Source organism: Nuphar pumila, chromosome 2 (assembly GCF_984573655.1).
Source record: "Nuphar pumila chromosome 2, dmNupPumi1.hap1.1, whole genome shotgun sequence".
NCBI classification, from domain to species: domain Eukaryota; kingdom Viridiplantae; phylum Streptophyta; class Magnoliopsida; order Nymphaeales; family Nymphaeaceae; genus Nuphar; species Nuphar pumila.
The window spans coordinates 17,274,251-17,301,953 of record NC_143250.1 but is presented as its reverse complement, the minus strand read 5'-3'; the positions used below and the strand labels follow the sequence as shown (position 1 = coordinate 17,301,953).

Here is a 27,703-nt window from a genome sequence, read left to right as displayed (position 1 = left end):
AATTATTATTTTAGAAAGTATCAAAATCATGAACCATATAGAATTAGCATAGCTATTTCGAGCTCGTATGAAGAAATAATTTATTTTAGAAGAATATATGGATTTTAGAATGGACCCAAAGTCCATATGGGTTTGGACCCAAATGGGTCGACCCAATTTAAAAAATTTGATGAGTTTTTATGATAAGTAAAGATGTTTTTAACTATTTCTAATCATTTTATTTTGAAATATAATCTATATATAGTACATGTGTATTTGTTTATATATTTTAAAATCTAATTAGTGTTTTAACCTATATGGATCCAAACCGGATCCAAATTAAACCCAGTTTGGATGATGCGCCTAAGAGGGCCCTTAATCCTCTTGATAATTTTCTTCCAAGAGGTTGACACACCCTCCTTTATTTTTCTCGTTTTGGGTTTGAGAAAAAAATCTCTCTTCTACTCCCTCTTCTCTCCTCCTTGGGAAATGCACTGGCCTAGGGGTTCATGCCCTCCACTCGGGATCTGTGCCATCCAACAACGTGGTGGTAAGTGTCATCTTCTTCTCCTTCTTATCTTTCCCATCATCTTCTTCGAATTTGTTTCAAATTCAAGGATTTTACCTAGCTATTTTGCCTAATTAGGGTTCTCTTTGGGGTTTTATGCAATTCTTTGCTTTGGGAATCAAGCCTCTGGGCCGTTTTCACACTCATTGGCATGTTGAGGTATGTATTCCTCCCTCATTCCATCAATTTTCTTTTCTTGGGTTTTTCGTTGCCAATTTCCTTTTGTTGAGGTTTTCCTCATTTTGTGTGCTCGATTCCCAGCCTTGGGAATCATACCCTGTTGTTGACGCTACCTCTGTCAGCTATAGCAATGTTGAGTTCAGTTGCCTCATCTTTTTCTTCTTCGATCTCCTCGTTTGAATATTTTTTTCAAGAAAAATTGAGTTTTCTTTAGAATTGGGTACCTCAGAATTCGTGTCATAGCTTTGTGCACATTTTGGGTTGCGTGTAGAACAAAGGAGATGCTTAACACAGTCGTCCAAGCTTGTTCCTTATTTTCGGTATGTTGTAATGCATTTTCCAAAAATTGGATTACCAATTTGTATATTATATTATTGTTCTTGTGCAAAAATATATTCTTACAATTTCTCATAATTTGTGCACTATGGTAACACTCTATGCCAGTGAGAGAACGCCCAGCCAAATTTCTTTTGTTGTGTTTGCTTGGTGTTAAGTGCGACACACCAATTGTTCAATGAATTTCTTAAGGGACAATTCATTGTGAATTTCGCACAACCTCTTGGATTTTCATGTTTTGTCACTCTTGGATAAATATTTATACCAGATCTAATATGATTCAAAAATAAATTTGTAAAAAGTTTAGAGAAAACACCAAAACATAATTAAAACCATAAACCCGACTTTCCCTATAAGAACTCCCATAAACCCTCACTGAGCAAATCGACATGACTCTAATTAGTGTATTGATTTTTTCAGTACTCAAATCATATCAGACTTAATTAAAATATCTATGATAACATATTGAATCAATGAATCCAGTACAACTAACCTATAACAAAAAACACATAAGTTGATTTACCCGATCCAGGCCCCCATAAGCCAAAATCGAAAAGACTTATATATTTTTAATTATATTCAGTTGTAGCCATAATTAAATAATATAAATATGCATAACTTAATTCAGTTCATATTGTACATAACTTGGAAAAACAATATCTCAACAACATATGCATTTGGAAGAATCAAAATTCAAGAAAAAGCTCAAAACCCTAAATCGATTTATGAGAAATCGGGGTTTTGATTCTTTCAAACACAAATCATCAATTTTCATTAAGTCAAGCATGAATTCAGATATTAAACAAGCTAAACATACTGAATATGATCATATAAACAAATGTACTCTCCTTTAGAATCAATCAAAACAGTTAATTTACAAGACAATCAAGATTTGATAATGTATTTCAATTTCAGTTTGCATAAATTCTAACTTAGATCTTTGTAAATGTTTAGCCCTTTGTTTATGATTTGATAAGGTTTCTAAACACTGATAATATGCAGAATATAACAAAAAAACAGTAAAAACATAAGATCCAAACACATTACAAACTAATCGCAAGCATGAGTTATCAGAAAAATTTGGATCCCTGATGGACCGTTTTAAAAAATCTGTCTGAAATAGTAGATCACATAACAAATCATGATATTTTTATTGTTGCTTCATGTACCTGTCAAGAACACAACAAAATAAACCGATCTAAAAAATAATGAGTATAGAAATAATTAAAAATTATTTACGAAACCCTATTTTGACAGAGTTTCGATTCTGAATATACAAACTACAAGTTTTTTATCAGATTAAAGATTTTCTTGGAATTTATAAAAAATATTTTTAGCAAAACCCTTTTTACACTTTTTGTTATTATATGTTAATCTTCGTCCAAAAATTTTATAAAATATTCGGAGTCATGTTACTTAGGCGTTTATATCTTTTATCAGAGTTAGGTCAAAATAGTCCTATAACTAGAGCTCGAAACTGGATCTTTGTTAGAATGAACATTTTTCCCTCAATACAGATCCAAATCAGGAAAACAAGATTCTAAAATCAAGATCAAGATGCATAGATTAACTTATTATTTTTATTTAGATTTTTTGGACTAATATTTGAAGAGATATCGATTTATTTTTAAAACTGGTTGGAAATAACATATCAGTCATCACAAACTTAGGTTTCTCAGAAAACATTTTTGTTAAAAATCTTCTTGAATCCATAAAATCTTTGAAAACTCAATATTCTAGATTCAATCAAATACAATATGGGTTTAACTTATGAATACTACCAATGATAATCAAGTTATAACGGAATCCAATACGAACCAACAAAGAAACCCTATTTAGGCATGTTTTTTAAGATCATTTTTATGAAAAACTCATGATTCACCTTCTTTGAATATAAATAACGATTTTTTCGTAAAAAAAATATTTATAACAGATCCAAATATGTAAATATGCTATTGAAAATAAATATAACTTAGATATGCATGTTTAATGTATGTAAGAAGCATCTACTACGTAAATCTTACCTGAAAAATGTTAAAATGTAAAACTGTACATATATGTATATATAATAATATTATATTATTATATATATATATACATTTTTCATTTCTTTCTTTTCTGTAATTTTTTTCCTTTATTTTTTATTTTTTGTCTTTATGTCATCTAGTTCAGTTTGGACTAGAATGACTGTTGCTAGTCAAGTCCTGTCCAGACTTGACTAGCAATAGAGCTGTTGGACTGACACAGTCCAACAGCTCTTAATAGAGCTGTTGGAGTGACACATTCCAACAGCTCTAAATAGAGCTGTTGGACTGTGCCCAACAGCTCTATTGAGTCCTCTTTCAGCTGTGTATATAAAGGGGTGCAACCCCTCTTGTATTTTACTCCAATGCTTCTTAAGCAATTGGTTTTTCATATCAATAAAGAATACATTTTTATTTTTATTTTGTTTCCAGTTATACCCTTTTTAAGGGTTATGCTTTAGTGTCATTCTTGACACTTGCTCTTGTTAATCTAAGCTCGTGTTTCGAAGATCCCCATTTCATTTCATGGTATCAGAGCCGCAGAAGTACTAAATCTTGAGGAAAAGCTGCCTCGGTTTCCGTGCCCGTTTGCAAAAGTGTTCGCCACTTGAAGAGAAGTGTTTTATCACTTCATTGGAGAAGATTTCACATCTTGTTGTATTGTTTTTTTTTTTTTCTTTTTCATTTTCCTTCTTGTTTCTCTTCTATCCCTATTCTTTCTCTCCTTGTAATCGATGGATGACAATGATAAAGTCACCATCATGCCTATGAAACTAAGCGATATGAACTATGTAACATGGGCTTCAATCATGAAGCACCATATATGGGGAAAAGGCTTATGGGGGATTGTGGATGGTTCCAATTCGGAACCTAAGCTATCTCTTACTAAAAAGGAGGGAGATAAAGAGGTCCCTCTATCGGAAGAAGAGAAAATCAAGGCTATTGCCTCATACGAGAAGAAATGGAAAGAATGGAGAATATCTCATGCGAAGATAATGTCATGACTTATCAATAGCGTTGACATTAAAAAATGCTCAAGTCTTGCCAAATTTGATCATGCCGATAAGGCATGGGAATACCTTAAGAATATGTATTCCCTTAAAGATATTGCACACGTGTGCAACCTCCAAGAAAAAGTTCAAATGATGACACAAGGAGACAAAACTATTCGTGAATATTACAATGGGTTGTCCGAACTTTGGGAAGAACTTTCCCTTTTAGAACCAAAGTGGCATTGTGCCGAAGACATCGAGCTTCGTCAGAAACAACTCGATGCCGAACATTTTTACCAGTTTATCACTGGATTAAGGCCGGAATTTGAAACCACTAAATCGGCCCTACTTCACCGGGGAAAAATTCCTTCTATTGTTGAAACTATTGAAGAGTTAACAATGGAAGAAAATCGTCTCCGGAAAGGTTCTTTAAAAATTGAAGATGATTCCGTTTTAGCCGTGTCTAGACCAGAGAATCATGTTCGATCATATAGGCCTCCTCACTTTAACCGACAAAATGGTGACTATGATAAGAAGAAAGTTATTTGTCATCACTGTCATGAACCGGGACACTACAGGCCACAATGTCCCAAACTTAAGGAGCTGAGAGAAAAAAGAGCTGCAATTGCTGGATCGGAGCCTAAAGATCAGGATGCACCAGTTTTTCTGGCCCAACTAATGGAGATTCTTCAGCCTCTCATCAAAGGTGCCTCTTCCTTATCTGAAGATTCAACCGGCGCAGCAGCCTCATCTTTTTCTGATCTAGGTAAAATTTCTTGGCTTCTTGACTCTGGTGCATCTTTTCATATGACCCCAAATAATCAAAGTCTATCCAAATGTGTTAAAAATAAAACAAGTGTGTCAAAGGTCTTTACTGCTGATGGGACTTCTCTTGAAATAGAAGGAATAGGAAATTTTGAAAAAATTTATAAAACAAAAAATTTTTTTATTCCAGAAATTAGACATGTTCCCAAATTAAATTTAAATCTTTTATCTGTATCTCAAATTTCTGATTATGGGTGTAATATTTCTTTTTCTTCTCATGGTTGTTGGGTACAGGATCGCCAGTCAGGCAAGTTGATTGGGGAAGGCCATAGAGAAGGAGGACTCTATTACATGGATTTTTTGGAAATGCCAAAGAAAGTTTTTTGTTATAATATTCAAAAAATAGAGTTGGAACTGTGGCATAAGAGACTTGGTCACCCACATATAGCCAAAATCCAACATTTTCCAAATCTAGGGAAATTTTGTAATTCTGAATCATTTGATTGTAAAGATTGTATTCTCGGCAAAATGAAAAGATTACCATTTCAGAACAGAACCTTTTTCTCTTCAAGACCACTTGAATTAATACACTCGGATGTTTGGGGTCCTGCACCAGTAATTTCTAAAGGAGGATTTGTTTACTATGTTATTTTTGTCGATGATTTCTCCCGACATACATGGATGTACTTTCTCAAACATAAGTCTTGAAGTATTTTCATACTTTCAAACTTTTCATAATATGGTTAAAAACAAGTTTCAAAATGATATTACTATTTTTCGCACAGATTCAGGGGGAGAGTTCTTATCCACAGATTTTCAAAATTATCTTAAATTGCATGGCATCACACATCAAAGATCTTGTCCTTATACACCTCAACAAAATGGACTGGCAGAACGAAAACATCGCCATATTATAGAAACCACTAGGACTTTATTAATAGCAAATCAAGTCCCAAAAGACTTTTGGGCAGAAGCTGCCTTAACTGCCACATATCTCATTAATAGGATGCCATCTTCTTCGTTACAAAATATCACTCCCATTGAAAAACTTATGAACATTTCTCCAGACTACTCTAGACTAAGAATATTTGGGTGCAAATGTTTCATATTTACTGACAAAAATGATAAACTTTCCCCTCGTGCGATTCCCTGTGCCTTTTTAGGATATGCTGAAAACCAGAAAGGTTATAGATGTTTTGACTTCAAAAATAATAAACTATATGTGTCTAGAAATGTTTCCTTTCTTGAAAAGGAGAGCTTCTTTGATTTTAGAAAATTAAAAGACGTCACTGAGTACTCCTTTTTGCTAGATCTAACATCAACATCTAATGAATATGACCTTGACTGTAACTTTGATGATGATCAAAGAATTATTGATCTTAATGTTGAAAATGAAGAAGTTCATAGAGATACTAGTATTCAATATTCCAGGCGACAAGAGTCTAATCCTCCATGTGCACTTGAGAAATATTCTAACATTTCAACTAGACAATCAACCCGAATCTCGAGGCCTCCAGGAAAGTTTGTATCATACGAGTCTTTCTCACCCACATATAGGGCAGTTATTGCATTAATTCACTCATATGAAGAACCATCCACATATTTTCAAGCAAAAAATGATATCAAATGGATAGAAACCATGAAAGCTGAATTAGATGCACTTGAAAAGGCTTCTACATGGAATATTCAAGATCTTCCTCCAGGGAAGAAAACTATAGGATGTCGATGGGTTTATAAAATTAAAACCAAGAGTGATGGTACTCTTGAAAGATATAAAGCCCGTTTAGTAGCCAAAGGTTATGCCCAAGAATATGGGATTGATTATGAAGAAACCTTTGCTCCGGTGGCTCGTATGACTACTGTCCGAACCTTAATTGCCTTAGCTTCTATCAAAAAATGGTCTATTTTTCAAATGGATGTCAAAAATGCTTTTTTAAATGAAAAGCTAGTTGAAGAAGTATATATGGAACCCCCTCCTGGTCTAAGTATTCCTAAGGGTAAAGTCCTTCGCTTAGAAAAAACTCTTTATGGACTTAAACAAGCACCAAAAGCTTGGTATGATAGGTTTAGTCGTGTTATGATTGATATTGGTTTTCAATTCTGTTTAACTGACACTGCTTTGTTTATTAAGAATTCTGATGCAGGGATCATTGTGCTTCTTCTCTATGTGGATGATATGATCATCACCGGAAGCGATAAACAGGGAGTTGAAACAATCAAAACACTTCTTAAATCTCATTTTGAAATGACTGATTTGGGCTTGTTGAGATATTTTTTAGGCATTGAAGTTGCTTATTCTCCTAGAGGATATTTATTATCTCAGACTAAATTTGCTTTTGATATTGTTTTCAGGTCTGGTTTTACTGATGATAAGAAAGTCGACACTCCAGAAGTTGTTAATGTTAAAATGAAGATTGATGATGGAGAACTTCTTGCAGACCCTACTCCTTACAGACAGCTTGTCGGGGCACTTTCCTATCTATCCATTACCAGACCAGATATAGCACATGCTGTTCATACAGCAAGTCAATTTCAACATGCTCCTACTTCTGTTCATATGGGAGCAGTCATGCGTATTATCAGATACATCAAGTCCTCTCTTTCACGAGGACTTTTCTTATATTCCTCCTCTTCTCTTGATTTAATTGCATATACTGATGCTGATTGGGGAGGTGATCCCAATAACAGACACTCAACCACTGGCTTTTGTGTCTTTTTAGGGGAATCATTAATCTCGTGGAGGTGTAAAAAGCAGCAGAAGGTATCTCTCTCATCCACCGAAGCTGAATACAGAGCCATGGCAACCACGACCATGGAAGTAGTTTGGCTCCGACGACTGCTTGCTGACATGGGAGTTGAAGCAACAAAGGCTTCACAAATGTGTTGTGACAACAAAAGTGCGATCTACATTGCCAGTAACAGACCATTCCACGAACGCACCAAACACATCGAAATGGATTGTCACTACGTCAGAGAGGAATATCTACACGGGATAATTGATCTGCCATATGTCACTTCAGAATATCAGTTAGCAGACTTCTTTACAAAGCCTCTCGCTGCTCCCCGATTTCACTTTCTCTTAGACAAACTTTCGCTCATTGTACCGTAAGTTTGAGGGGGAGTGTTAAAATGTAAAACTGTACATATATGTATATATAATAATATTATATTATTATATATATATATATACATTTTTCATTTCTTTCTTTTCTGTAATTTTTTTCCTTTATTTTTTATTTTTTGTCTTTATGTCATCTAGTTCAGTTTAACTCCGCCTGTGTAGTTATACACTGCCGGTCCCAAGCCCGGATAAAGGAGGAGGGTTGCGGTAGGCCTGTGACAGCCAGCATAAAAACTTTGTTATATCCTATGAAAATGAACCAATATGAGAATTTCGTTGGGGCGTTCCCTACTGAGCGACGCGCTGTACTCTCTAGGCCCGGAGGCAGTGATAAATGTGCAAGGGTTGCTAGGTCGTCGCCCAGAAGCGACGCGTCACACCGGCGCCCGGGTGTGGTGTCAAATAGGCAAGGGTTCCCTCACTTTGTTGGACGGGTGGGGGTAAAGAAGTTAGTCCAAGACCATAAAATTAGGTTAGCCACTTGGAACATAGGGTCTTTAACTGCTAAGTTGGTAGAGTTAGTAGATGTTATGTGTAGGAGAAAGATTGATATTTTATGTCTTCAAGAGACCAAATGGGTAGGTGAGAAAGCTAAAGTGATAGAACCTTGGGGATATAAGATTTGGTATACAGGAATAAATAGGAATAGGAATGGAGTAGGGATTGTTATGAGTCGTCAGTTTATAGATAATGTAGTTGAGGTCCGTAGGAAGGGTGATAGAATTTTACGCACCTCAAGTAGGTTTAGATGATTCCATTAAGCATCAATTTTGGGAAGATTTAGATGGAGTAGTACAAGGGATATCTTATGGAGAAAGGCTTTTTATCGGCGGTGACCTTAATGGGCATGTAGGCATTAGTAGGGATGATTTTGAGAGTATCCATGAAGGCTATGGTATAGGAGAAAGAAACGAAAGTGGAGAAAGGATTTTAGATTTTGGTTTGTCCTATGATATGATCTTAGCAAACACTTGGTTTAGGAAGAGGGAGTCTCACTTAGTAACATTTAAAAGTGGGGTTAATACGAGTCAGATAGATTTTTTCCTACTTAGAAAGAGAGATAGGGGTTGTTGCATCGATTGTAAGGTTATACCGGGAGAAAGTGTAGCTACACAACATAGAGTCTTAATTTTAGATCTTAGAATTAGACAATGCCGCAAAAGGGATAGACATAGGATAGATCCTAGAATTAAGTGGTGGGCACTGAAAGGAGCTAAACAAGGAATGTTTGTAGAGCAGGTAGTTAAGGAAGTTGATTGGTGTCTCGAGGAGGATTCAGAATCAATGTGGAATAAGATAGCGGGTGGTATGAGAAAAGTAGCTAAGGAGGTATTGGGTGAGTCTAAAGGCGGTGCACCACTAGGTAAGGATACATCATGGTGGAACGAGGATGTCAAATTAGCTATTAAGGTTAAAAGAGAGTGTTATAGAAATCTAAGTAAGAGTCGTGATAATGAGAATTTGGAGAAGTATATGATAGCAAAGAAGGAAGCTAAAAAAAGTTGTTCGAAACGCGAGGGCTAAGGTATATAAGGAGGTTTATGACAAGTTGGATACCAAAGAAGGCGAGAAGGATATTTATAGGCTTGCAAAGATGAGAGATAGGAAATCGAAGGATTTGGGTATGGTTAGATGTATCAAAGATGAAACGCAAAGGGTTTTAGTCAAAGATGAGGAGATTAAGGAGAGATGGAAAGATTATTTTGATAAGCTATTTAATGATAGTCATGCTCAAGATCTTGGAGACTTCTCCATTCCTTTTCATGAGATAAATCGTGACTTCATGCGCAAGATTCAAAAGAAAGAAATTGCAGAGGCTTTGAAGAAAATGAAATCAAGAAGGGCAGTTGGCCCAGATGGTATACCTATCGAGGCTTGGAAATGCTTGGGAGAGAAAGGTTTAGAATGGTTGACAAATCTTTTTAACTTGATTTGGCGAACAAATAAGATGCCTAATGAGTGGAGGAAGAGTACTTTGGTGCCTTTATATAAGAATAAGGGTGATATACAAGATTGCACAAACTATCGTGGTATAAAACTCATGAGTCATACTATGAAACTTTGGGAGAGGGTGATTGAGTCTAGGTTGAGGAAGGTTGTCATGATATCGGAGAATCAATTTGGTTTTATGCCTGGAAGATCAACTATGGAAGCTATACATCTTCTTAGACAACTTATTGAAAGATATAGAGAGAGGAACAAAGATTTGCATATGGTTTTTATTGATTTAGAGAAGGCATACGATAGAGTACCTAAGGACGTTCTCTGGTGGACAATGATGAAGAAAGGTGTTTCTCTCAAGTACATTAGTATAATTAAAGATATGTATGAAGGAGTAGTAACCAATGTCCGCACTTGTGGAGGGGTGACAACCAATTTTCCGATAACGGTTGGGTTACATCAAGGATCTGCTTTAAGCCCTTTCCTATTTGTGATAGTGATGGATGAGCTTACGAGATCAATTCAAGAAAATGTACCGTGGTGTATGTTGTTTGCTGATGATATTGTTTTGATTGATGAGTCTAGAGCTGGGGTTAATGCTAAGTTAGAATTATGGAGACAGACATTGGAAGCTAGAGGTTTTAAGTTGAGTAAGAGTAAGACTGAATATATGGAATGTCGGTTTAGTAAGCAACGAAGTAGTGATGGGAGTGTAGTGAAGCTTGGTGAGCAAGATATACCGGTGAATGATTATTTCAAATATTTGGGATCCATCATTCAAAAGTATGGAGAAATTGATGGAGATGTAAATCATAGGATAAAGGTTGGGTGGATGAAATGGAAAAGTGCTACTGGAGTGCTGTGCGATCGTAGAATGCCATTGCGGTTGAAGGGAAAGTTTTATAGGACGACTATTAGACCCGCTTTACTATATGGTACGGAATGTTGGGCTGCCAAGAGACATCATATTCAAAAAATGAGTGTAGCTGAGATGCGGATGCTTAGATGGATGTGTGGAAATACAATAAAAGATAAGATTCGGAACGAAGAGATACGTAAGAAGGTAGGTGTTGCACCCATTGAAAATAAGATGCGAGAGAATCGTTTACGGTGGTTTGGACATATTCGGCGAAGGCCTAATGATGCTCCAGTTAGAAGGTTGGAGAAATGGGAAAATATATTAGTTAAAAGAGGTCGGGGTAGGCCTAGGAAGACTTAGATGGAGATGATAGGAAAGGATATGAATGCTTTGAACCTCACCGAGGACATGGCGTTGGATAGAAATGATTGGAGGAAAAGGATTCATGTGGAAGACCCAAAATGAATTTCTTTTTTGGTTCATATCGCTGACCCCAATTGTTTTGGGATGAAGGCGTAGTTGTTGTTGTTGTTGTTGTTGTATGTCATCTAGTTCAGTTTGAACTAGAATGACTGTTGCTAGTCAAGTCCTGTCCAGACTTGACTAGCAATAGAGTTGTTGGACTGACACAGTCCAACAGCTCTTAATAGAGCTGTTGGAGTGACACATTCCAACAGCTCTAAATAGAGCTGTTGGACTGTGCCCAACAGCTCTATTGAGTCCTCTTTCAGCTGTGTATATAAAGGGGTGCAGCCCCTCTTGTATTTTACTCCAATGCTTCTTAAGCAATTGGTTTTTCATATCAATAAAGAATATATTTTTATTTTTATTTTGTTTCCAGTTATACCCTTTTTAAGGGTTATGCTTTAGTGTCATTCTTGACACTTGCTCTTGTTAATCTAAGCTCGTGTTTCGAAGATCCCCATTTCATTTCAAAAAATTGATAGATCCTTTAGACAAAAAGGAAATCAGGTTCTTAAATGAAAAATAACCTTCGTCTCGCATCTTCAAACCTTGGAGGAGCTTTAGTGACTGCTGAAAAAACTTCAAAAAGAAGGAAGAAGATGGAAGAGAGAGAATAATTTGAGAACTCAAATGAGAATGGGAGAAATTTATTTTATAAATAAAATAAAAAAATAAATTATGGCTCTTAACTCATTAGATTTTGAAATTAATTAAGCTAGAAAAAAAAATGAAGACTTCTTACCATGGCTTGAGCTCTAGTAATATGCTAACCTTCTGGGAGGCCTACAGACCCAAAGACTCAACAAAATTTGACGTTTAAATAGTCGATTTGATAACTCTTGAAACATAGATCATCATGTTGATCTTAGATTTAATCATACACATACGGATTAGCAAAAAAAATTAGTCGACACCAAAAAATATTGATTTTGACCTACAATTAGGCATAAATTTTGGTTAATGATAAAACACTCAAATGAACCCCAACTTGAGCATATAAATAGTTGATTTCGATACCCTCGAAATGAAGAACGTCAAGGTCAACTCAGATTTAATAGGTGAGCTACCTATCAGCCAAAAATTCTGCTAAAACACTAATAACATTTTTCGGAGCGTCCCACCTTATGGTCAAATTCAATGAGATTGGATCCAAGTAATATTTTAAATTAGATCCAATCCAAATTATTACTTCAAATCCATATTTGATCTGAATGCTAGAATTTATATCCAAATCCAATGTCTATAATCTAAACATATACAAATCATTTAATTTCTTGTTTAGTCCACATATTTTAAATTTTACAATTATTCTTGCAATGTTCTTCATAACTCGAGACTTAATTTCATAATAATTCAAAATTAACAAAATAAAAAAAAATAAAAAAATAAAAAAATAAAAAAAATGCTCTCATATCATAGATGCAGATAAAGTTCATCATTTATTTATTTTAATTGTTAAAGAAAAATATTGGTTTTTACATCACATCCCACGGGGTTGGTGCAAACTTGCTTACAAGACAAGTACAAGGTCACTCAAGGTGACAGGCTACCCCATCTTTCAGGATGTAACCAAACAATCTCTGTGCAACTTGTTCTATATTTAATTAAAGTTTATTTTTACATTAGTTCTCAATGTACCTTCTAGATATACAGGGCCTTGCCCAACAAGCTATTATTAAGTTCTTAACTTATGAAATTAATTATCTAATTTGTGCAATCACTTTATTACACACATGGGGTCACCTACATTCCCCAAAAGCATCATGTTTAACTAAGGCCTTACTGTCATCCTACAATAAGCTTACACTTGGAAAAATCATTTCACATGATCCATTATCAAGAAAAACTTGAGAAACATCGTAAACTCTAAGTTCTACAAACCCCAACAACATCATACGTAGGTGATATGATTCTCATTGGAGATGACATAAAGAAGATTGAACAGCCAAAAAAGAAACTAGCCAACATGTTTGAGATGAAAAACTTAGAGCATTTAAAGTATTTTATTAGGCTCGAGATAGCTTACTCTCCAAGGGGACTGTACTTGTCTCAATATAAGTATGCTATAGATTTGGTCGTAAAAACAAGATTAGTTGACTCAAAAGGAGTAAATTCCCCCATGTTGGCAAATTTGAACATGAAGACCTATGATGGTGTTGAGCTAGAAGTTCCTGTTGTATACAAGCAATTAGTCGGGAGCCTTATATACTTGACTATATCCAGGCCAAATATAACTCATGAAGTTTACTTAGCTAGTCAATTTATGAGTGCCCCCAGATCAATTCACTTGGCAACTATACTCAGAATCATGAGGTATGTCAGAGATTCTATACACTATGGTATGTTTTTCTCATCTTCATCTGGCAAAGAGTTGAAAGCCTTTTGTGATGCTGATTTTGGAGGATCCACTAGAGATAGACTTTCCACTGTCGGGTTCTATGTTTTTCTTGGAAACTCTCCGATTTCATGGAAGAGCAAGAAACAATAGATGTTTGCTTTGTCTACTGCGAAAGCCGAATACAGAGCCATGACTCAAGTCGTTGCTGAAATTATTTGGATACGATAGCTATTAAATGAATTAGGAATTTCATATGAAAAGAAAACTCAGATATATTGTGATAATATGAGTGCTATTCATATTGTCAAGAATTCAGAGTTTCATGAGCGTACCAAGCACATTGAAATAGACTGCCATTATACAAGGACTTATGAAGATGGGATTATAAATTTGGAGCATGTCATTTCAAAAAATCAGATTGCAGATGTGTTTACAAAAGTCTTTCTCCCTCGCACTTCAATACTTTCTTTTCCAAACTTAGAATGATTCCTTTGCATCCTCTCAAGTTTGAAGAAGAGTATTGAGAACTACGTAACTATATAATATAGTGTTTTACATTTCTATGTAATATAGTTTGTATTAGGACTTATTGTATATTACCTAATACTAGGGGGCATTTTAGTCTTTGTTTCATTCTTTATTGTACACTAAAGAGGGTTGACCCTTTTTATGTAAAGAGGTAAGTCCTCTCACAATATGAAATATAGCAAACATTTTTGTTGCTTCTCTCTTTGGTCTTCTTGGTGAAACCCTAGTCTTTCTCCCTCTCTATCCTATCAGATTTCAAGAGGACTTTATGGGGTCATGTCTTGTTTAGTGCTTGAGAAGAATTGAAGTTATTGATTTTTTTGTAGTAGATAGTCCATCAATGATATTTTTGTGAAGTTCAAAAACTGCTATATAAGCCTTCAAAGGCTTCACACTGCTGTCTCATCATTACAGTGCCTCTGTTTTTATGGCCATGAACCTGGGGTGCTTCCTTAGTTGTCAAAGGTGGCCAGGCACCGCCTAGGTGACCTAGGTGCAGCCCCACCGCCTGAGCGACCAGGTCTAGGCGGTGGGGCCCTATTTTGCCGCACAGCCACCTAGGCTGTCACCGCCTAGGCTTTTTTTTTCGAAGTTTTTTTTTTTGAAGATATTTTTCAAAGACATCATTTGTTTTCTTCTTTGAGGAGGAGAAGAAGAAGAAGAATAAGAAGAAAGAAAAGACATGTTATTTGTCTATTGCTTATATTATGTCTATTGTTGAGAAGAATAAGAAGACATATTATTTGTCTATTGTTGTTAATTATTTTGTATACATGATTTTATTTTTTGTGTATTGTTTATTCACATTGTTAGTTGTATGATTTGTTTATTCAATTGTTAATTTATTCTTAATTTGTTTGAGAAGGTTATGGTTATGTAATATAATTGTTTTACAGTGTTCAACGACATATTATTTATCTATTGCTTATTATTGATTGATTTTATGTTGTATACATGTTTCTTATTATGTTTTTTTATATTTTTATTTTTTTTTATTTATTTTGGGTACCGCCTAGGCCCCGCCTAGGTGCCGTAGGCCTTTTTAGGGGCTCACCGCCTAGGCTCCGCCTAGCACCTATGACAACTAAGGGTGCTTCACATGGGGAAAACTTGAAAAATAGCCGTGTAAAGCATATATGTGAAATTTCAATCTAGAAAGTGGCAGAGTAATCAAATCTGTAAATATATGAAGTGAAACCTTAAACATATGTCAATTGATTGGAAATAACTGGAAAGGAACTTAAAGGCATGTCAGAAAATCTATAATAAACCTTCTAGCTATAAAATGCCAATCTTACCGTCTTTTGATGCTCCACAACTCTTCCTGGTCGCAGGAATATGTGTTGCTATCATGGATTTGATGGTGCTTTATGAAATTTGAAGAGTTATTGCATAAAAGGTATATGTGAACTGGCATCGAAAGAGATAGCTGGATAATTGGGTCACACTATCATAACCAAGGAGTTTCGGATTCAAACCTCACTGGAGTTATCTCCCAATTTGCCCATCAAAAAGAAAAATGAGAAAAGATGCATGTGCACTTGATTGAAACTAACTTGAAATGAGCTGAAGGGCATTTAGCAGCAAATCTAAAATGAACTTTCTATGAATAAAATGCCAGTCTGTCGAGTGTTTTTCTTCATGTTCTGCTTCAACTCTATCTGGTCAGGGGAGTACTCCATGCTACTATGGATTTGATGGCAGTTTGCATAAGATAGTTCTTGAGCAGGAAACAATCAGTTTGTGGATGAACAAATTTTGACTCTGTTGTTTATCATGCTAATCAAGTTCTGTTTTGTTATGTTCTGGTTCAAATGAAACAGTGAATCCAACTGTGACTTTAACATCATTACAGATCATGAAGGGTCCTGTAAGACAAGTAGTTTGTCTGTTATGCATCCTTGGCAGTGTATTTCATGTTGAAGCCAGTGTGTTTCATCTGGATATGGTTCGTATATGGCAGATGGAAATTTAGTTGGTTGTAGTGCATTTAATTACCATACAACAACAACAACAACAACAGCAACTACGCCTTCATCCCAAAATAATTGGGGTCGGCGATATGAACCAAAAAAAAAAATCATTATGGGTCTTCCACATGAATCCTTCTCCTCCAATCATTTCTATCCAATGCCATGTCCTTGGTGAGGTTCAAAGCATTCATATCCTTTCCTATCACCTCCATCCATGTCTTCCTAGGCCTACCCCGACCTCTTTTAACTAATATATTTTCCCATTTCTCCATCCTTCTAACTGGAGCATCATTAGGCATTCGCCGAATATGTCCAAACCACCGTAAACGATTCTCTCTCATCTTATTTTCAGTGGGTGCAACGCCTACCTTCTTACGTATCTCCTCGTTCCGAATCTTATCTTTTATTGTATTTCCACACATCCATCTCAGCATACGCATCTCAGCTACACTCATTTTTTGAATATGATGTCTCTTGGCAGCCCAACATTCCGTACCATATAGTAAAGCAGGCCTAATAGTCGTCCTATAAAACTTTCCCTTCAATCGCAATGACATTCTACGATCGCACAACACTCCAGTTGCACTTTTCCATTTCATCCACCCAACCTTTATCCTATGATTTACATCTCCATCAATTTCTCCATACTTTTGAATGATAGATCCCAAATATTTGAAACAATCATCCATCGGTATTTCTTGCTCACCAAGCTTCACTACACTCTCATCATTACTTCGTTGCTTACTAAACCGACATCCCATGTATTCTGTCTTACTCTTACTCAACTTAAAACCTCTTGCTTCCAATGTCTGTCTCCATAATTCTAACTTAGCATTAACCCCAGCTCTAGACTCATCAATCAAAACAATATCATCAGCAAACAACATACACCACGACACATTTTCTTGAATTGATCTCGTAAGCTCATCCATCACTATAGCAAATAGGAAAGGGCTTAAAGCAGATCCTTGATGTAACCCAACCGTTATAGGAAAATTGGTTGTCACCCCTCCACAAGTGCGGACATTGGTTACTACTCCTTCATACATATCTTTAATTATTTTAATGTACTTGAGAGAAACACCTTTCTTCATCATTGTCCACCAGAGAACGTCCCTAGGTACTCTATCGTATGCCTTCTCTAAATCAATAAAAACCATATGCAAATCTTTATTCCTCTCTCTATTTCTCTCGATAAGTTGTCTAAGAAGATGTATAGCTTCCATAGTTGATCTTCCGGGCATAAAACCAAATTGATTCTCCGATATCATGACAACCTTCCTCAACCTAGACTCAATCACCCTCTCCCAAAGTTTCATAGTATGACTCATGAGTTTTATACCACGATAGTTTGTGCAATCTTGTATATCACCCTTATTTTTATATAGAGGCACCAAAGTACTCTTCCTCCACTCATTAGGCATCTTATTTGTCCGCCAAATCTTGTTAAAAAGATTTGTCAACCATTCTAAACCTTTCTCTCCCAAGCATTTCCAAGCCTCGATAGGAATACCATCTGGGCCAACTGCCCTTCTTGATTTCATTTTCTTCAAAGCCTCTGCAATTTCTTTCTTTTGAATCTTGCGCATGAAGTCACGATTCATCTCATGAAAAGGAATAGAGAAGTCTCCAAGATCCTGAGCATGACCTTCATTAAATAGCTTATCAAAATAATTTTTCCATCTCTCCTTAATCTCCTCATCTTTGACTAAAACCCTTTGTGCTTCATCTTTGATACATCTAACCATACCCAGATCCCTCGATTTCCTATCTCTCATCTTTGCAAGCCTATAAATATCCTTATCGCCTTCTTTGATATCCAACTTGTCATAAACCTCCTTATATACCTTATCCTTCGCGTTCCGAACTATTTTTTTAGCTTCCTTCTTTGCTATCATATACTTCTCCAAATTCTCCTTATCACGACTCTTACTTAGATTTCTATAACACTCTCTTTTAACCTTAATAGCTAATTTGACATCCTCGTTCCATCACGATGTATCCTTATCTAGCGGTGCACCGCCTTTAGACTCACCTAATACCTTCTTAGCCACATTTCTCATGCCACCCGCTATCTTATTCCACATTGATTCTGAATCCTCCTCGAGACACCAATCAGCTTCCTTAACTACCTGTTCTATAAACATTCCTTGTTTAGCTCCTTTCAGTGCCCACCACTTAATTCTAGGATCTATCCTATATCTATCCCTTTTGCGGCATTGTCTAATTCTAAGATCTAAAATTAAGACTCTATGTTGTGTAGCTACACTTTCTCCCGGTATAACCTTACAATCGATGCAACAACCCCTATCTCTCTTTCTAAGTAGGAAAAAATCTATCTGACTCGTATTAACCCCACTTTTAAATGTTACTAAGTGAGACTCCCTCTTCCTAAACCAAGTGTTTGCTAAGATCATATCATAGGACAAACCAAAATCTAAAATCCTTTCTCCACTTTCGTTTCTTTCTCCTATACCATAGCCTTCATGGATACTCTCAAAATCATCCCTACTAATGCCTACATGCCCATTAAGGTCACCGCCGATAAAAAGCCTTTCTCCATAAGATATCCCTTGTACTACTCCATCTAAATCTTCCCAAAATTGATGCTTAATGGAATCATCTAAACCTACTTGAGGAGCATAAACACTAATAATATTAATAATATCTGTACCTAATACTAATTTAATAAGTAAAATCCTATCACCCTTCCTACGGACCTCAACTACATTATCTATAAACTCACGACTCATAACAATCCCTACTCCATTCCTATTCCTATTTATTCCTGTATACCAAATCTTATATCCCCAAGGTTCTATCACTTTTGCTTTCTCACCTACCCATTTGGTCTCTTGTAGACATAAAATATCAATCTTTCTCCTACACATAACATCTACTAACTCTACCAACTTACCAGTTAAAGACCCTATGTTCCAAGAGGCTAACCTAAGTTTATGGTCTTGGACTAACTTCTTTACCCCTACCCGTCCAACAAAGTGAGGGAACCCTTGCCTATTTGACACCACACCCGGGCGCCGGTGTGACGCGTCGCTTCCGGGCGACGACCTAGCAACCCTTGCCCATTTATCATTGCCTCCGGGCCTATAGAGTACAACGCATCGCTCAGTAGGGAACGCCCCAACGAAATTCTCATATTGGTTCATATTCATAGGGTATGACTAAGTTTTTATGTTGGCTGTCACAGGCCTACCGCAACCCTCCTCCTTTATCCGGGCTTGGGACAGAAATTTCAAATTGCATGCTTCTCATTTGCTGACATGCATATGGTGGTCGTTGATAATTCACCTTAAGTATATGCACATTATGGAAGTTCAACATGGAAGAAGCCTTGTGTTCAAGGGTTTTCATTGTTTCATTGTATTGATCATGTCGCTCCGGGAAATGGACCCGTGATCACTGATTGGCTTTTCCTGATGAATCCTTTTGACTTTTACCATTGTGTTATCTGAACGAATGTGTTGCATTTGGAAATGCCAAGGTGTTTTCTTGTTGAATGCAACATCCAAAAATTGGATGGAAAATCTTGTAACATGGAACAACTAAATGCTCTTTTCTGTACCTCTTGTTTTCTACTTTACAATTTACCATATGATCATGATGCAGTTATTTGACGATTTGAACTTATGACTTTCATATCTAGTGTTGCTTATCCAACTTGGAAACAGTTTGGAGGCTTTGTGTTTTAGCAATTCTTATAAGAATTTGTGTGTGTGTGTGCACACTCTCAAACTCGTGCATGCTTCATTCTATTTTGCTCAGCATATCAGTTCAGAATTCTAGAGTAACTGCTTATAAATATTGAGAAAGATTTTTTAAGTACTTTATTTCTGCATCCTAGTTATTTCCTTTTTAGGCTGATTTGGCAACTTATTCCCCTTACATTCATAGATGGCTGCATTTTGCATGAACTTATTACAATCAGTGGCATCTCCATGATGCTTGTCATGTTTCTTTTCCTTAACAGATGGTGCAAGTAGACGGTTGAACTCAGCAAAAATGAACATCTCTACCCTTCCGTCCTATGACAAAAAGAACTCGACCGAAGACATTTTTGCTACTTATCATCATCATCATTATTTCTATATCCACTATAGAGATATATTTGCATGGTCAGAAAATATCCTACTTATTACGTCCTCTCTGGGACAGCAGTCCTCAATCCTTCAACTACATTCCTCACTACTATGCTGAGAATGTATCAATGCATCATCTATGCTATCTCCATGGCTGGACTGCCCTCCCTGAGCCACGCCGAGTGTTTGATGCTGTTATCTTCAGCAATGAACTTGACATGCTTGAAATCCGGATGCATGAGCTGTTCCCCCTTGTGACACAATTTATCATCCTTGAATCCAATACCACCTTCACCGGCTTGCCCAAACCTCTTTTCTTTCACCAAAACCATGCCCGATTCAATTTTGTTGAACCTAAACTGGTCTATGGGACATTGATCAGTCAAGCATTCCTGAAAGACAGCAGCCCATTTGCAATTGAAGCCTTACATCGTGTTTCAGTCAATGTGCTCTTAAAGCGCTCTAGTATATCACCCGGTGACCTCATTATGTCAGACACAGATGAGATCCCTAGTTCACACACAATCAATTTACTTAGATGGTGTGATCGAATACCACCAGTTACCCACCTTGAGCTAAGGAACTATCTCTACTCATTTGAGTTCCCTGTCGACACAAACAGTTGGAGAGCTTCTGTTCATGTTTATAATCAACAAACACGTTACCGGCACTCGCGACAATCAGATGCTATATTTGCAGATTCTGGTTGGCACTGTAGTTTCTGCTTTCGTTATCTCAGTGATTTTGTGCTAAAGATGAACAGATACAGCCACACTGACCGTGTTAAGTATGCACATTACTTGAACCATGAAAGGATACAGAAAATCATCTGCGATGGGAATGATCTGTTTGATATGCTTCCTGAAGAGTACACGTATAGGGAGCTGATCAAGAAGATGGGTTCAATTCCAAGATCATTTTCTTCTGTTAATCTTCCTTCTTATCTCATTAAGAATGCTGACAGATTCAGGTTCCTTCTACCAGGCAGTTGTTTACGTTCCGATAAGTGATGTTTCAATTAATTGGGTGCCGAGTTTTTGGACAAGTTGGGATCTCAGTGCAAAAAATGGGAAATATACTCTGGAAGTTTTTTTCTGTCATAAGATTTGGAAAGTGCATAAGATGAAGGAAATGGTGCTTTTTCTGGTGTAGCCATCCAAATGACTGATATATCAGTTCACCACTCCCTGCTTTTCCAGATATGAGAAAATCGATCACTTTGTGAGCCCAGTTTTCTTGGAAAGAGTGGATGAGAGAAGAATGACGCCATTTGTGAAGGCACTTGGCTGTGAATTGTGTGATCTTTTTCTTTTTTGTAGGCATTAAAGCTACCTGCAGGGTGCAGCATCCATGAGCAATTTTGGACCCTGCTTTTATCTCTGAAGTCTAAAAGCTCACCATGAAAACAATTCCTTCACAATTTCAAGATCTGCAAGATTAAGTGCATTTCCTTTTATGATTTAAGTATCTTCACTTTTATAACCAATGCATAGTAATCCTACCGTCTTTTTTTATCACAAATTTGCTACCTGGGATCCTTGATGAACTAATTTCAAGGCCAAGCAGCTCAGGTGGTGGCTTGGAATCCTAAGCCCAACTGTGACATGCCAACAGCTTCGTATGATCAGGTCGAGACAAGTACACAATGGCACAGGTATATCAGGTCTGGACACAGTCCTTACCTTTTGTGCTGCCACACGTTCATCATTGGCTTTACTTTTTAGATTGTTTCGGCTACTCTATCAACCATTGCTATATGTTAAGCTTAGGCAAAATTTTGGTTGCACTTATGAAAAAGATCCTACAGGCCTACTAATTCAATCAACGCCATCTGGGATGATGAATATTCACACTATTTTCAATCATATCACTCAGCCTCTCCTTGCAGAACAACTGAACAAGCATGCCACATTTTGGATGGGGCTCATAAAATTAAGATTGGTCTACTCTTAGCTAAGATCGTTTGGAATCCATAATAGGAAGTACCATTGCGAGTCCACGAGTCTATCTAGGTCTTGTTTCGCATGCACTGTGCTGCTCCTATCAAAGGGTCAAAGCCAAGCACCCCTCTCCGGGGGTACTGGGCTTTAACCATATCCATTGTTTAGGCAAACCAAGGGTTAAACCCATGGATTTGAGCATGAGACACCTCCATTATGATAGTGCGACCTAACAATCCAGCTATCTAATTCACCCCCAGCTTTAACCACCTTGCTTTCATTCTCACGGATGGAAAGCTGGAAATTATGTCCTATGTCACAATGACATGCCATTTCAGCGTGTCACAAGTTGGACATGCTATCACACACGGTTAGACAACCTTAACATATATTGACATTATTTAAAAAAAAGTAATGCCTTTTAATAATATTTCTATAAAATGTATTTTTATATATTAAAATACAAAAAAATAATTTTTATTGATTAAAAAAGGAAAAATACATGTCTTGAGAGCTTACTTTGTACTAATAAAGAACCAACGAAGGACACTATGGGGCAAAAAATTAGTTGTATTATAACATTTAATGACAAAAGGGAGTAATTTGAGTTCAATGTAGGGCCTGTTTGGAATCTAGGAACTGGGATAGAATTCAAAGCATTTGGCAAAATGTTGGTCAAACTAACACCAGGTGGCTGTTTGGAAACTGGTAGCTGGGATGGGAGTTAATGCATTTGAGATGGGAAATGACATTGTATTTACACTAAAGCATGGAATTGACAGCTACCTAGGATGGAACATATTCTACCAAAAGGTCTCGAGAGGGCAACGAGAGGGTGCGTCTTAAACACAAATAGGTAAAGAATTTGAAAACAAAAAGGAAAATAATTCACTAATTTTATTTATAATTAATAAAAAATAATAAAACTTATTTATAGAGTCTACTTAAGAGTCCTAAAAAAATAAAAGATAAAAAATAAGAATCCAAATAAGAAAGGGGCCTCCAGTGTGTCTCTTGAACGGATCCTTGAATGGCTTCTCATTGTCGAATCTGGAACGGTTCATAACAATCTACCTCTCAAATTTGCCTTGTCTTCAAGGTGAGAGTTCTTTGAAAATTGTTGCTGCAATCGATGCATGTCACTTCTGGGGTCAAACATAGAGCTTTCACGTGTCATGATGGAACTGAGTCTTGGGACATGCAAAATCCGAGTTTGATCTTGGTTTGGATATGGATTGGATGGGTTTAAAGTTTGGGTTAAGTTCAAATTTGGATCATGGGTTGAGTTTAGGTTTATAGGTTTTTTGATTGGGTCTAAGTGTATTGGTGATGAATTTGGATTGAAGTTTAGTAAGTTGGGTCCAAGATTTGGGGTTTGGGATAGGGGTTAGCATTAAAATGATCTAAATTTGATAAAAAAAGGAATTCAAACCAATCTCTACTAATTTTAAGTAAAGGGGAGGTGGATCCGAATTCAATTCCAGTGGAAACTAGTTTGGGACTTGGGATCTAGTGGGAATCGGGTTAGAACCGGTTTGGGTCAACCCCGAACCGGTATCCTGCTTATGAAAACCAATATGGTTTTCATTCTGATTGGGTTCAACAATTGTGTCAATGTCAAACCGGTTCAAGAACCTTGTTCGGCTTGTTAGGGCATCAAGGGGCCTCCCTCTAAAGTTGGGAATGACGATGGAGGCGCCCCCTAATGCCATCACGCTGCCTTCACTGTCGTCACCTTCAACAGGTAAAGGGGCCCGCTAGCTGGCTGAATCCGGCCGATGGGTTTTCGACGGCTGTGGGAGGGGTGTGCCCAGCCCAGCTCATGACATAGGCGGAGTCATGCCGAGCCTCATCGCACTGCGGCAGGGGAGGGTGAGGAGAGGGCGAGGGCGGCTGGTTGGAGATTTTCGGCACCTAGATTCTGAGAGAGGCAACGGTTTGCAGTAGGTGACCGTCAGACACAAGAATGATGATTGTTTCGAACCAAGGGCTGGGCGAGCCCAAACTGAGTTTGACTAAGGGGTACATGCGGGGTGCCACAGTTGAAACCAAGACCGACACTGAAAATAACTGTTGAGGTTGCACAACGGAAGGTCCTCGGTTGTGGCGGCAACAGAGACGTTGAGGAGAGGCAACAAAGAGAGAGAGTGAAGAAAGAAAGAAGAGAAGGTGCAGATTATTGTTTTCTGCTTGGAGGTTTGCTTCAAAGGCTTCACGGTGTGTTGTATCACATATATTCATAGGGTATGAGTCCTATGTTTATATAGCCTTCGGATTCCCTCTCTCGGCTCAGCAGACAGTTGAGAGAATATCGGTGAGTCTGAAGTTTTTGATAAACTTAGAGTTTGAATTTTAAATGAAAAGGGTTATTTGTAAAACGAACTTAGCTTATCCATGAGCAGGCCTACTCATGGATAAGCACAATGTGCAGCGCATAGCCACACACACCAACATCTCCCACTTGGACATGAGACTGTTCAGTTTGCTCCCACTATTGTATGCTTCCTTGAATTGATTATGGATTTTCCATTAAGGATTTCCTTCGTAATCATATATATTTTAATCCCATTCGGGCAACATGCTTGATAAACAAGTCTTCTGCAATACCGTTAGTTAAGGGATCCGCTACCATATTCAATGTAGGAAGGTAGTCTACAGTTATTTCATTGTTTTCAATCATATCATGTATGTAGTGGTATTTCATCATTATATGCTTGCTCTTGGAGCTATCAACTCCACTTTTCATTAGAGCAATAGCAACTTGATACAGGCTCACATAATATTTCTATCTTTAAATCTTTAATGAACCTGTTGATCCATACTGCAAATGTCGTGGTTGCATTACACATGATATACTCAGCCTCTTGAGTATGCTGAGCCACACAATCCTGTTACTTACAGGACCACGCAACAACTCTTCCTCCAAAGAGGAAGATATAGCCAGAAGTAGATTTGTTGTCATCTTTGCACCTTGCAAAGTCAACATAAGAGTATCCAATCAAATCAAGATTGTTAGCTTGAAAGCTCAGTTGTAAGCCTTTAAAACCTTTTAGGTATCGAAAAATTTTCTTTACGGCTTGCCAGTGAGGCCATCCTAGATTACTTTGATATCTGCTAACAAGACCTACAACAAAGCTTATGTCAGGTCTTGTACATAGCATCACATATATTAGGCTTCCAACGACCTTAGCATAAGGAATTTTAAGATTTGGTTGGCCCTCACCAGGACAATCGCTTTTGCTTAAGTTTACTCCTTTTGCAACAGGAGTTCCAATAGGTTTGGAGTCATGCATTCTGTATCTTTTAAGAATATAGTCAATGTACCTTTCTTGGCTTAAATAGAGAGTTCTTGAATCTCTATTTTGGGTGATTTTAATTCCCAGAATATAGGAAGCTTCACCCATATCTTTCATTTCAAAGTTGGTATATAACCATTTCTTTGTATTGACTATCTTTTCATTATCATTCCCAGTCAGTAAAATGTCATCAACATATAGTGATAGGATACAAAAAAGACTCCCACTTTTTCAAACATATACGCAGTGGTCTAACTGTTTGGTTCATATCCAATCTTTGTTATGGCTTTGTGAAAAGTCAAATACCACTCTCTTGGCGATTGTTTCAATCCGTACAAGGATTTTTTCAACTTGTACACTTTATCATCATTTATCACATAGCCTTCTGGCTGAGATATATATATATCTTCCTTTAAGTCACTATTTAGGAAGACAGTCTTTATATCCATCTGCCATATATCCAGGTCATAATGAGCAGCTATGAATAATATTATCCTAATGAACATAAATTTAGCAACTGGCGAATAGGTTTTCGTATAATCGATTCCCTTCTTTTGGGAAAAACCTTTCGCGACTAGTCTTGCTTTAAATTTATCGATAGATCCATCTGCTTTATATTTTTTCTTAAGAACCCATTTACAACCAACTGGTTTTCTTTCCTCAGGAAGATCAGTTAAGTCCCAGACTTTATTCTTTTTAATAGATTCATTTTTTTCATCCATAGCTTTTTTCCATTCTGATACCTCTTTTGAATCAATTGCATCAATATATGAGAGATTATCGATTAATTCATCAAGATCTACTGAATAACAGAGTTCCTTATACAAATACACATAGTAGTCATCCAAGTAGGATGAAGGAGCTCTAGATCTTTTACGACCACTTAGTCCTTGAGAGATAGAGGGTTCAGAATCAGTTGGTTCATTGCCTGACTGTTCCACAGTTGATTCATTACCTAACTATTCTACAGTTGGTTCATTACCTAACTGTTCATTTTGATCATCATGATCATCTAGCAAATCAAAGGGATCCTCAGTTGGATCACCAGATTCATTGTTGAGATTTTCCAGAAACTCAACATCTCTACCCTCTATCAGTCCTAGTCTCTAGTGATACAATTTGTAGCCTTTTGATCCTTTTGGATAACAAATAAAGATACATCTAGCTGATCTATTATCCAATTTATCCATAGTTGGATCTAAGATTTTTACATGAGCTACAGATCCCTATCTCCTTAGATGATTTAACTCTGGTTTCATACCAGTCCATCTTTCATATGGAGTCTTCGTGACAACCTTACAAGGTACTCTATTTAATGTATACATAGTTGTATTTACAACTTCACCCCAAAAAACTTTGGGTAGATGAGCACCTGCTAACATGGATCTTACCATGTTCAGAAGAGTTCTGCTATACCTTTCAGCAACACCATTTTGTTGCGGTGTCCTTGGTACAGTTCTTTGCCTATTAATACCAAGATCTTTACAATAATTGTTGAACTCATTTAAGGTGTATTCACCACCTCTATCAAATCTCATAATTTTAATGTTTCTACCAAGTTGTCTTTCAACTTCATTTTTGTATTCTTTGAATTTCTCAAGTGCTTCTGATTTATTTCTAATGAGATACAAGTATCTATATCTCGAGAAATCATCAATAAATATTATAAAATATAACATGCCACTATGAGTTTTGACTCTAAAAGGTCCATAAATGTCTGTATGGATTATTTCTAATAGCTCAGTGGCTCAAATAACATTATGTGGAAAGGGTTTTCTTGTCATCTTTCCAAAAATATAAGATTCACATTTTTCAAAGTGAGATTCATTGAAGTTAGGGATTAGTCCTTGTTGTGCCAGATTTTTCATTTTCTTTAGGCTTATATGTCCAAGTCTTTTATGCCATGCATTCACATCAATAACTAAGGCACAATCAATATACGAGAAAATGTTTCTTTATTTTCAGATAATTTAAACATCCCATGTTCTTTGTCAAATTTACCCTCAAATAGGATTCTACCATGTTTCCCCATAGTGACCTTCCCAGGGACAAATCGGACCTCAAAACCTTTTCCAGTCAAAGCTGGTACAGATACCAGGTTCCTCCTCATTGAAGGGACATAAAGTACATCTTTCAGTAACACGCTAGTCCCTCCCACATTGAGTCTGTAGGACCCAACTCCTAGAACATCACTATAGGAGTTGTTGCCCATATAGACCTTATGCTCGCCTGGTCCTAGCTCTTTGAGATTCACAGCTCCATCGACGAATTTGGCTATATACCGAGTAGCTCTAGAGTCCA

At 36.8% G+C, this 27,703-nt stretch overlaps 1 protein-coding gene across 1 annotated transcript; it reads left to right on the top strand.

The window, feature by feature from the left end:
* Positions 1-408: 408 nt before the first annotated feature.
* On the top strand, positions 409-21,381 carry LOC149844906 (uncharacterized). Its single transcript, XM_089995359.1, has 3 exons — positions 409-529; positions 626-706; positions 20,058-21,381. The coding sequence occupies exon 3, from the start codon at positions 20,115-20,117 to the stop codon at positions 21,174-21,176; it is 1,062 nt and encodes a 353-aa protein (XP_089851485.1). The 5' UTR covers positions 409-529; positions 626-706; positions 20,058-20,114; the 3' UTR covers positions 21,177-21,381.
* Positions 21,382-27,703: the final 6,322 nt, after the last annotated feature.

What these genes read in the sequence shown, in the direction of transcription:
- LOC149844906 (XM_089995359.1), top strand. Translation starts at nt 20,115, where the DNA reads ATGACAAAAAGAACTCGACCGAAGACATTTTTGCTACTTATCATCATC.